At 60.6% G+C, this 11,395-nt stretch overlaps 1 protein-coding gene across 2 annotated transcripts; it reads left to right on the top strand.

Moving 5' to 3' along the window:
- Positions 1–695: 695 nt before the first annotated feature.
- Positions 696–9,691, top strand: PPM1J (protein phosphatase, Mg2+/Mn2+ dependent 1J). 2 transcript variants are annotated; one of them, XM_051808605.1, is made up of 10 exons: positions 696–958; positions 2,225–2,351; positions 2,855–3,166; positions 3,651–3,763; positions 5,337–5,421; positions 6,951–7,069; positions 7,246–7,309; positions 7,490–7,597; positions 7,726–7,877; positions 8,132–9,691. In XM_051808605.1, the coding sequence occupies exons 1-10, from the start codon at positions 696–698 to the stop codon at positions 8,277–8,279; spliced, it is 1,491 nt and encodes a 496-aa protein (XP_051664565.1). In that variant the 3' UTR covers positions 8,280–9,691. The 2 variants fall into 2 exon arrangements, with proteins under 2 accessions (XP_051664565.1, XP_051664566.1); XM_051808606.1 differs by lacking the exon at positions 696–958 and adding an exon at positions 1,795–1,860.
- Positions 9,692–11,395: the final 1,704 nt, after the last annotated feature.

Genomic DNA, 11,395 nt, shown 5'->3' with positions numbered 1-11,395 from the left:
GGAGCCAGCCACGCGTGGGCAGGGCGAGCCTGTCCCCCCGCAGCCGCACCTCCAGCCGGGAAAAAAAAGACTTTCCCGGAGCCTTTGCTGCGCAGCGATGGCTCGCGTCCCCGGTGCTTCCAGCGGGATGCCCCGTCCCTCCCCGGGGGGAGCTCGCCCTCCGCCCGGCTGCGGAATAACGGCGTGGGAGTCATTCCCAGGAAGGGCTCGACCTCCTCCCGGCTGCGGGAAAACGGCGGGGGGGTCATTGCCAGGGAGGGCTCGTTCTCCGCCTGCTGAGGGGTAGCGGGTGGGGGGGAGGTGTGTCCCGCTCGCCCTCTTCCCGGCTGCGGGATAACGGCGCGGGGGGGGGGGGGGGGGGGGCGTCATTCCATTCCCCGGGAGGGCTCTCCCTCCTCCTGGCTGTGGGATAACGGCGGAGGGGGTCATTCCATTTCCCAAGAGGGCTCTCCCTCCTCCCAGCTGTGGGATAACGGCGGAGGGGGTCATTCCATTCCCCGGGAGGGCTCTCCCCCCTCCCGACTGCGGGATAACGGCGGGCGATGCGCGTACGCGCTGCGGCGCTGATCTGCCGCGCCTGATCCCCCCCCGCACACACACCGCACCGCACCGCGGCGGGGCGGGAGGCGGGGCGGGGCGGCGGGCTGGGCTCGGCTCGGCCCCGCTCGGCTCGGTTTGGCCCCGCTCGGCTCGGGATGCTGCTGCGGGTGCGCGCCGCCGTGGCGCAGCTGGCGGCGGGGCTGGGCGCGGGGGCGGGCGCGCAGCCCCCCGGCGAGCCCCGGGGCGGCGGGGCCGGGGCCGGGGCCGGGGCATCGCCGCCCGCGGCCGCGTTCTGCCGGCCGGCCTTCCTGCAGCTGACGCCCGAGGAGCTGCGCCGCGCCGACGATCACACCGGGAGGGCCGTGCAGAGCCCCCGCGACGGCCGCCGCCGCCTGCCCTGGAGGACGGGATACGCCGAGTAAGGACCGGGACTGGGAGCGGGAGCGGGACTGGGAGCGGGACTGGGAGTGGGAGCGGCACCGGAGGCGGTTTGCAGCCCGAAGAGGGCGAGGTGGCACCGCTCGGCACCGGAGCGGGCACCCTGGGGACAAAAGTGGGTCGCGACGCGCGGTGAGCTGCGTGTGTCCCTTTTCCAGCAGCGCTGTGGATGCCCGCGGTGGGAGAGCATCGGCGGGGCGCTGTGCTCTCGCCCATCCCCCGGGGGAGTCAGGACTCTCCTTGTCCTTTTCTGTTTTCTGCACTTTTCGCACAACGCGCGGTGTCACCGATGGGGAACTGACACCGAGGGCGAAGGAGCTGCGGCGGCTCTGGCAGCACTCGAGGGGGAGCAGGGAGCTGGGGCCTTTCCCTTGGGAGCGGGACTGATTGCGACTTCCCCTTCAAGGGTCTGATTCTCTTCTCCTTTCACTCGCTGCGAGTTTCACCCCTAACAGAAAGCAAGTGGGGAAGGTCAGGGTTTGAGGGCTTTTGCAGCTTAGTGCTGTCAGCCCAGTCCTGCACCCCTTCCTTAAGATGACCTTCCCGATACCCTGGAGAGCTTTTTGAGATGTTAATTTGCCCCAGGAGATACTGGGGTAGGAGTACCCAGAGCAAAAAACTACCCTTTTCGGTCTCCCAAGACTTCTTTCTGCAAACTACTTGAAAAGTCTGTGCCCTAAGCACAGTCACCCTGTCGTGCATATTTACAGCTTCCTCCCGTGAGCAGGTTCTGCAATCTAGACCTGAAATCTGCTGTGTCAGCACAGGCTGGGAAAAGTCAGTGTGAATCTCTTTGCAAAAGTCCTGCTGGTTTCGTCATCGTCACCTTCTCCCCTCCTTCCCAGAGGTCCCTGCTCCCTCCCTAGAAGAGATGGGACGTGGGTGAGGCTGTGATCCTGTCCATGAGTCCTGGCTGGGGGGGTGTGTGTGAGGCTGGTTTTTGGGCAACTGCTCTGCTTGTGGCAGCAAACACAGCTTGTTTTTGGTCACCTCTCTCCGTGGGTGCCCAGAGAACTGCCCCACCCTGGACCCCACTGTGGGTGGGACCCAGTACTGCTGCTGGCCCCAGATCAACCCACACAACTGGTCTGGGACAGCTGGGACAGGACAGGAACATCTGTGGAAGCATCCCCGGGGAAACAGGGACACGAGTGGAGGGCTGGGGGGGATGAGATGCTACGGGGTGACCTTTGCTGGAACATGATGTGAAAAGAAAGAGCATTTACACCTTGTTTCCTCCCGGCAGGGTGATAAATGCAGGGAAGAGCCAGCACAATGAGGACCAGGCGTGCTGCGAGGTGGTGTTTGTGGAGAGGAGGCCCAGCCCGAGGGGCCGGCTGACGTCCCGGGAAGGCTGCGGGGAGCTGGACGGGGTGAGAGCCGCGGAGGTGTGGCCAGGCAGGGACACGACAGGGAGGGTGCCCGGCAGCAGAGCAGGGGATGGAGTATGTGGGGATGTGTGTGCCCTGGGGGTTCCCTTGGTTCCCAGACTGGCTGCCCCTGCTCCCTGCCAGCTCCTACCATCCTCCAGCCCCAGGGCTGGCTGGCCCAGGGAAACCACTGGCCCACGTGCCCCGGGGGGCTGCAGAGGTGGCTGCAGTGGTGGCCCCGCGGTGCCTCCCCTCCGGAGGAGCCGGCTGCTGGAGGAGTGCTGCTGGCAGAACGAGGTGTCTGATGCAGGGCTGGGCTCCAGCCAGGGACCAGCCGTGTCCAGACACCCTTGGTCAGCTGCCCACGTCACTCCTGCCTGCGCTGGGACCTGCGAGACGGAGGCAGGGCCCCGTGTCACTGTCAGCTGGTGGCCCCAGCTGCTCTGAATTCCCCGTCCCATCTGCTTCCTCCCAGGCTTGTTTAACCTTCCCTCTTCTCCCTGCAGGGCAGGAAGGGTTTTTATTTCCACTACTGGGCCCTGTTTGACGGCCATGCGGGCAGTGGTGCTGCTGTCATGGCATCCGAGAAGCTCCACGTGCACATCTGTGAGCAGCTCCGGGACCTCGTGGACATCCTGCAGGACCCCTCCCCTCCTCCCATCTGCCTCCCACATGGCCCTGGGGATCCAACCCGGGTGTCAGTCGCAGAGGACGAGGGGGAGGTCCCCAACGACGCCGTGCCACGGTTTCACCTGGAGAAAGCCGTGTCCCACGAGAGCCTGGTGATCGGCGCCATCGAGAACGCCTTCAAGCACATGGTGAGGAACCTCTGCCTGGGGGGTCACCCAGGGCATCCCCTCACAGCGTCCCTTTGCTGTCTGTGTCTGCATCAGCTTGTCCCCTCTGGCAAAAGGCAGCTCTGGAGCGAGGAGGGGGCCACAGGGATGGTCTTGGAGAGGGCACTGTGACGCCCTGTATTTTGGGGGTTCAGAACGCAGAGGCTTTGTGGCCCAGGCCTGTGTGGGTGCCAAGGCTTTTGTTGTACTTTGTTCCAGCAGTCCCACCTGTTCCCCTCTTGTCTTGCTCTTTCTTGCCCCCTCCACTGCCCCAGTGAAGCCACATTACCAGCTGCCCCATGGGACCCCTGACCCCCCCAAGCCCTACATCCACCCCTGGGCTGTGTGGAGAAACGTACCCTGGCTGACCACTGCTCCCCACCTGGAGCTGAGATGCTGCTGGAGCAGCTGGTATTATTTGGGGCCCCCCACCCACCCTGCCTGCAGCCACTCTCTGTCTCCACAGGACGACCAGATCGAGCGGGAGCGGGGGGCCCAGCACCTCGCTGGGGGCTGCTGTGCCCTGGCTGCCATCTACCTCATGGGCAAGTTCTACGTGGCCAACGCTGGTGACAGCAGGTACAGCCCCCCCAGGGCAGCCCTCACCTTTCTCCTGGTGATTGGGGAGCACTCTGGTAGAGCAGGGCGGTGCTGGAGGCCTGGCTGGTGAGGAGCACCCACCTCCATCCCTGCCTTGGGGAGGGCAGAGGTGGCAGGGCTGGGCAGAGCCACCCCCTGCCTGCTGCATGCCTTGGGGACAATGTGCCCTGATGTGATCTCTGTGTTTACCTGGTGCACAGGTGGGGCTGCGGAATCGCCTCCCAAAATCTGGGACTTGCTCCCTTCCTTCCCTGCAGCATCCTGTCTGCTTTCCCAGATGGCTCTGGATCACACCACAGCCCCTGCTGCTGGTGCTGACCCGGGCTGCAAGCTGGGGAGTGAAAATTGCCCTCAGCAAAGCTTTCAAAAATCTGCAAGAAGTCGTTTTAGGGCACATGTCACACCCGTGACCTGTTTTGGGAGAAGGACACGCAAATCTGTGTGCAGACAAGTGAAGTGGGAGCTGGGAGCTCAAGAATTTTGACTGCCACGTGCATTTCCTGGGGTGGGTTACTGGGTAACTGCACCTGGGTGTGCTCATATCCCCAGGCAGTGGCAGGAAGGCAGGTCCACCTTATGGTGAGGGTGAAGCTGTTTTGAATTGCCCTGTATTAATCACAGGATCACAGAATGGGTTGGGTTGGAAGGGACCTTAAAAGTTCATTTTGCTCCACTCCACTGGACCAGGTTGCTCTAAGCCCTGTCCAACCTGGCCTCGAACACTCCCAGGGAGGGGGAATCCACAGCTTCTCTGGGTATTTACTGCAGGTTACCTTGTCCTCAGCAGTGTCAGGCCACCAAATACAAGCTCTGGTCGGTTTTCTGAGGCTGGATGTGCTTCCAGCTCTGGGACAGAGGACAAGGAGATCCTTCATGCCTCTGCTTTTGGGTGCAGGCCCCCTCCATGGCAGCAGCAGAGGCACCAGCTGTGCAGGATGGCAGCATGCATGGGGTCCTGAGGCTGTAACTGTGCTTCTGGGCGAGGGTCTGTGTTCTCTCCTTGGGCATCAGACACTGCCAGAGCTGGGACAGCAGGTGGGACAGATCCTCGAGCCCCCCATGATATCCAGAAACATCTCATAATCAGACTTTTATGTTATTTTAACACATCAAACCATCAGAGCAGCCCCAGCAGTGAGTGACAGTGCTGGTGTGGGCCAGACATGTGCACCCATGTCCTGCTACAGGCGATTTCTGCCCCTCCCGTGTGCTGGAGGGGCAGCACCACGAAAGGAGGGTGCCCCACCTTTGTGCTGCTCCTTCTCTGACCACATCCTGTCCTTTGGTTTGCTCTGCTTCATTCCCCTCTTCCCCATGCTTCTCTCCCATTTTCCCTTCTTCCCTGTCCTGTGCAGGTGGGAGGGATGCCATGCCCTGCCCAGGGGGACACTGGAGCCAGGAAGCAGCTCCCAGCTTAGGCTGGGAAGAGGGCAGGCAGAGCAGGGCAAGGGGTTGCACTGCTCTCAGGAATCAGCCCTTGAGGGCTGGGCTCAGCTCCCCACCATGTCTCCTCTTCTCCTCTCTAATCTCATCCTTCCATGTTTCATTGCAGGGCCATTATCATCCGTAACGGGGAAATCATTCCAATGTCCAGGGAGTTTACTCCAGAGACAGAGAGGCAGAGGCTGCAGTTTTTAGTAAGAAAGACCTTTCTTCTAACCTCATTCCTGCTGAACCACCTCCTGGCCCCTTCCCAGCCCCCCCACTCTGCCTGCTGGGCTGCTGCCATGGTGGGGCCCTGGAGCTGAAGGAGCCCCATGGCTGGGACCTGCTGATGGCATTTATCCATCCCAGCCTGCTCACTGGGATGAGGAGAGGCTCTGGGATGCAGGGAGCTGGCATGGGGGCATCTCGTGGCTGGCAGAGCCCTGGTTTGCTGCAGGGTCAGTGTGAGGGGCTGTGACTGCAAGCCTGGCCTAGCCAGGAGCTGGAGATCCAGAGCTTTTGGCATGGGGCCGGATGGGGATGGTCACACGGAGCCAGTTTGGTCCATCTTGCCCTGCTCCTGCCAGGGGACAGGGAGCATCCCCTGCCCCAGCTGCTGTGACCAGGAGGAGTGTGGCTCTGCTCCCTCCACCCGCTGTGCTCCCTCCCACGGTCACAGGAGTCACAGTTCTCCTGCAGAGTCCTACTTTCTTCCCTGGCTGCTCCCTGAGGAGTCGGAGCTGACGTGTGCCAGCAGGTTTCTGGCTTGCTCCCTGTCCCTGTCCTGGACAAACCCTCCAGTGCCACCCAGGGAGACTTTTTAAGGTTATAAAGACCTCTCTGAGGGCAGCACAGGGGAGGAGGCGTTTGTGTTGGAGAAGGTCTTGCTGGATGTGATTTCCTGGCTTGCAACGTACTTGGAAAAACACTGAGGCGTTTTTTCTTGAATCTATTTTTGAATGACCAAGAGGAGGAAACTGCTGTGAGTGGGATCCTCTCCAGCTGGCTGTGAGGGGCAGGGCACGGGCTGGGGACAGGCACATGGTGCTCTGCCACATGATGCCCAGGCTGTGGTCAGGGCTCCTCTAGAGTGGGATGGGGGTCTCCACGCCTCTGCACCAAACCACCTCCACGCCGTCTTCCCAAAGGATCTCCTCCTCTCTTTTGGCTCTTTCTTTCCCCATCTGCATTTTCCAGCTCTCCCTGTTCCTGGTCCCCTGCACGCTGTGCTCCAGGAGGGCTTGGGGCTGCCATGGAAAGGGCTCTGTGCTGCTCTTTGTCCCTTTTCATGGCTGCAGCCGGGACACTGGTTTGGAAAAGACCCATCCCTCTTTTCCTTGGCGAGTGCCATGCCCTGTGCTGAGCCTGGCATCCTGGGGGGTTTGCAGCTGTGACTCCTCCTGGGCAAATTCCAGCTTCTTCTGGAATTTGCTAGGTTTTGGTTCCTTCTGGAGATCCTTATTTGCCAAAACTCTCCACGCAAAAGCTTCACCTTCTTGCTGGGTGCTGGCATGGCTGCCCCCAGCCCCAGGGACTGCTCCACTCCCTTTGGGTGAGCACAGGTGGGTGGTTTGAAGCTGCTTTATCAGCACCTGTTAAAGTTGCTTCAGAGCAGAGGATTCCACCGTGGAATGTCAAAGCTGGGGTCCCGGTGGGCTGGTGGGTCCCACGTCTGGGCGGAGCTGGATCCGCAGATCCCACTCTCCCAGCCCCGAGGCTGAGCTGCCCCTTCTCCCCACAGGCACTGCTGAGGCCTGAGCTGCTGGGGAAGGAGTTCACCCACCTGGAGTTCCCCCGCAGGATCCAGCCCAAGGAGCTGGGGAAGAAGATGCTGTACAGGGACCAGAACATGAATGGCTGGTAACCCCCAACCCACTGGTGGCAGTGGGGTCCTGCTGAGGTGGCTGCCCAGCTCCAGCATCCCATTCCACAGGGCAGGAGGCTCTGGCATGCTGGGTACCCAGGCCCTGAGCAAGCAGGGGGGGTGCTGGAAGCCTTCACCTGCTGACACCTTGTCTTTGGCTTGTTTTAACCAGGGCTTACAAAAAGATAGAAGAGGATGACCTGAAGTTTCCACTTATCTACGGGGAAGGCAAAAAGGTGAAGTGCTGTGGCAGGAGTTGGGGGTGGGTGTTGCTTCCCACCTGCCCTCAGTGATTTGGGGGTTTCAGGCTTGGTTTTGGTAGTGCTGCCATCGCTCCAATGCCACCAGTTCTCAGCTGGGAATGGAGGTGGAGATGAAATGACTTAAAGTTCTCTTTTGATTCCAACGTCCTCCAGGCCCGGATGATGGCCACAATCGGAGTCACACGGGGCCTGGGAGACCACGACCTCAAGGTGTTCAGCTCCAACATCCACATCAAGCCTTTCCTGTCCTGCTTCCCGGAGGTAAGCCTGGCTTCCAGCACCCAGGGGTTCCTACAGCAGCCTGACAGATGCATGGTTATAAAGGTGCAGTGGGAACCTCCTCTACCTCTCTGCCTCTCGCCCTCCCATCTTGCCCCACTGCTTGCCAGGTCAGGGTTTACGACCTCACACAGTACGAGCACTGCCCCGACGACGTTCTGGTCCTGGGCACCGACGGGCTCTGGGATGTCACCAACGACAGGGAGGTGGCTGGTGTGGTGATGGAGGTGCTGACGAGCTACGAGCCCAATGACCCCTGCAGGTGAGCTGCGAGTGGGCAGGGGGATGAGCATTCCAACACCTCCCCTTGGCCTGGCTCTTTGGAGCAGTGTCATGGCCACGCATCCTTCTGGGCTCCACACACGCAGTGCTCCCCTGGATGTGCCTGTCTGAGCTCGGATCTCTCCAAGGGACCCTTCCCTGCACCTTGAGCTGCTCCAGCTTCTCCTTCCTTGCCAGGACGCTGCATCGGGGGCTCTGGGGTGGCTGCTGAGCCGTGCTCTGCTGTGCCCCCAGGTACACCATGGTGGCCCAGGAGCTGGTGGTGCGGTCCCGGGGGGTGCTGAAGGAGCGGGGCTGGCGGCTGGCCAACGACAAGCTGGGCTCCGGCGATGACATCTCCGTCTTCGTGATCCCTCTGGGTGGCCCGGGCAACTACACGTGATGCCCAGAGAGCCCGGGGCTCGCCTCGCCTGGGTGGAGGTGAACAGGACACTGGCGCTGCCTCAGGGCCACCTCTCCCTCAAGCACTTGTTTCTTGAGCCGACCACGAGAAGAGTAAGAAACCTGGAGCCTCAGTCTGTGCCCCTGTCCAGAGCATCCCCTCCACCTGCTTGCATCCCAGCCCCAGGTGGAGACGGAGAGTGAAGACTGGGGTTGAGGGATGTTTTTGTGCTGCTACTTTCTCAATGCTGTGAAAAGTCTGAAGGCTCCCCGAGTCCTCAGCGTGTTCTTTGCCCCTAGCCCTGGCTGTGCTGGTTCCAGCCCTGTGTGATGGCTGTGGGGCTGGTGGAGCACTTGTACCTGCTGCAGTCACCTCCTGTCCCCTGCCCTGTGACCTTGGGACGCTGAAGCTGCTGTTGGGGCTGGGCACTGGGGCTTGGATGGGATATGGATGAGGATGGAGCCCCACTGGCAGCTGGGTGATGCTCAGCCCAGCACAAATCCAGCTGGGGGTGGTGTGGTGGTGAGTGAGCCCCACAATGGCCATCCCAGCTTTGTGCTCCCAATTTCCAGCCCCTCACACCTTTGTTCCAGTCACATACCTCGTCTCAGTCTCTGGTTTGGGAGGATGGAGCAGTGACCAAGCCCTGCCATGCACCCAGAGCCCCAGGGAGGGATGAGCCATTGCACTGGCACCGGCTGTGCCACAGGTTCTGCCCCCACCCTCCCATGCCTTGGATCACTGCTGTGCTTCTAGAGCCAGTTGTGTATTGACTGGAGAGCTGAGCTGGAAAGCATCTAAATCCTTTCTTGGTGTGGGGAGTCTATGAATGTATGTCTATATTTTTGAGTGGTTCTGAATTAGCAGCTGCACACAGAGCAGCCCTATTCAGGCGAGCTTAACAGCTTAACTGCGTGCTGTGGATCTGCTTAGCCTGGGGCTGGGAACCCACAATAAAAGCAGCTTGGTGTGACCAGGGTGGGGGCAGACAGCTCCCTCCCTTTCTTAATAATCTCAAAACTGTCGTAGGGAGGAGCGGGAGCAGTTGATCTCTGGGCAGGATCTTTGCATCACGAAGATCTCCCCCTGGGGCATCCATTTCCCGCCCCTCTGTGGAGCGTTGCATCCTCCCAAACTGTGAGGGATTGTCCCATCCTGGCAGCATGGAGGTGGGAAGAGCTGGGCCATGGCTCCTTGTTTGGCAAAGGCTCTGTGGCACCGGGAGTTTGTGTCCTGTCACTGGGCACGGACAGCTCTGGTAAGGTGTCACCTCCGGTGAATGTTTGTTTCCTGTAACCAGTGAGATGTAAATAAACTGGGTGCACTTAATGGGAAGTGGAAGTGATCCAGTGAGATTTGAACCTGTTGGCATCCATGCTGAAGGGAGCAGGGAGTGGTGCTGGGGCCGGGAGCCTGTCCTTGCATAGCACTGTGTGTTTAAATAAAGGTTTTGCCACTTGCAGTCCCCGCTCCAAAGTCTTTCTCTGCAGAGCTCCTGCAAAGAAGACTTACCTAAAAGCCAATTAGCTCTGATTAATTTATGTAGGCAGGCAAATAGGCCCAGGCAGGGCCATGTGAGCTGCTGTCCCTCTGCCCTTGGCACTGGTCAGAGCCCATGGAGTGTCTGTCACTCGCCAGTCTCTGTGTGGTGCTGCCTGGGGCTTCTCTGCTCCCTAGCTCTGGCTGGGAGGCAGGGGCAGTGACCAGTCTGGTGGGAATGGGAACATTACACAGGGAATGGAGGGATGGAAAGGCTGGCTGATGGTTTTCCTGTCTGTGGGGGAGGGAGCAGGGTGGGCTGTGGATGGAGGCACAACCTGGTAGGTCGAGGCTCCCAGGAATGTGACTGTCCCTCTCTGGGAGTTCAGGCACTCCAGCAGCAGCTACCTCTGCCTCAGGGGTGGGCTGCCTGCTGGAAGTATCCCTGCTGTTTCACATCCCTCTGACAGCCATACAGTACCCCTGGTGCTCCTGATGCTCCCTCCACTCTTGTTTGCACAGCCCTGTTCCCCTGGCACGATGCTTTTTGTGCTGGTGGCTGAGAACTGGCTCTGCTTTTCCAGGTCACTGCCTGAGAGCTGCTGGATAAGGCAAGGAGGCAGAGGCTGCATTTAAAGCTTCCTCTGTGGTTCCCTTTTTTACTAAGGAAACATTTCCTTTGGAACCAGCTCCTGGCCTGGGGCTTGATAAATTAAGAAAAATTGTCTTCAAGTCCTTAAAATAGCAGCAGTTTATGAGCCTGGGTCTGGGCCAGGCCCCTGGGGCTGCCTCTCCCTGGCTCAGGGACAGAGACTCTGCCCTGCAGCTGGGATGTTGGGGGGGGGAGCAGCTCCTTCCTGACAACCTGTGGTGGGCATGGGGAGCCAGAGCTCTGGCCAGCAGCACTGGGGTCACCTCAGTGCGGGGCCTGACATGTCACAGCCCCCTCTGCCAGTGCCCCAGTGCAGGGGACAGAGACCCTGAGGACAGGGCTCGACCCTCAGCCACCTCTGTGTCTGTCACGGTGGGAAGGGGGATGTCCCTCAAGGAGTGAGGGGGTTCCTGGGCAGCACCTGGGGATGGATGTGGGAGGGGTGTGATGGGGTTTGGCTGCTGGTGCCTGCTGGGATCAGCCTTCCCTGGCAGAGCAAACTGGCTGGCACTGCCTCTGGGGGGCTGCCATAAATAAGGCATAGAGAGGGGGGAAGGTGTCTCTTCAACTGGTGCTGCTCCCGTGGTGGGGGACCCCTGGTTAGGGGGCAAAGCAAGTAACACTCACAGGGGGAAGGGGTCCCCTTGAGCAGTGCTCTGCTGGGAGCTGGTTTGGGAATTGGTCTCCAGTGATGGGGGACTCCAGCTTAGGGGGGCAAAGAAAATAATATGGGGGTAAGGCATCCCCTCGAGGGCTGCTCCAATAGCAGGAGACCCCTGGTTAGGGGGGAAAGAAGACAATGCTTATGGGGGGAAAGGCATCCCCTTGAGCGATGCTCCGATGGCAGATGGTTTGGGGCTTGGGCTCCGATGGTGGGGGACCCCCGGCTGAGAGGCAAAGCACGAGTGGTCTTTGCTGTTGGTGGTGCCTGGCACAGGGGGGGTTTGAGGGCAGCAGCTCTGCTCCTCCGGGCAGTTGGGGTCGT

This window comes from Manacus candei, unplaced genomic scaffold, assembly GCF_025592945.1.
Source record: "Manacus candei isolate 608988 ecotype Guabito, Panama unplaced genomic scaffold, ASM2559294v1 h1tg000073l, whole genome shotgun sequence".
NCBI classification, from domain to species: Eukaryota; Metazoa; Chordata; class Aves; order Passeriformes; family Pipridae; genus Manacus; species Manacus candei.
Note: the sequence above shows the minus strand (reverse complement) of the source record. Positions and strands in the feature narration are given on the sequence as shown.

Coding starts and splice junctions, on each gene's coding strand:
- PPM1J (XM_051808605.1), top strand. CDS start 696: ATGCTGCTGCGGGTGCGCGCCGCCGTGGCGCAGCTGGCGGCGGGGCTG. Junction 959..2,224: donor TGGAGGACGGGATACGCCGA/GTAAGGACCGGG, acceptor TCCTCCCGGCAG/GGTGATAAATGCAGGGAAGA. Junction 7,070..7,245: donor GACCAGAACATGAATGGCTG/GTAACCCCCAAC, acceptor TGTTTTAACCAG/GGCTTACAAAAAGATAGAAG.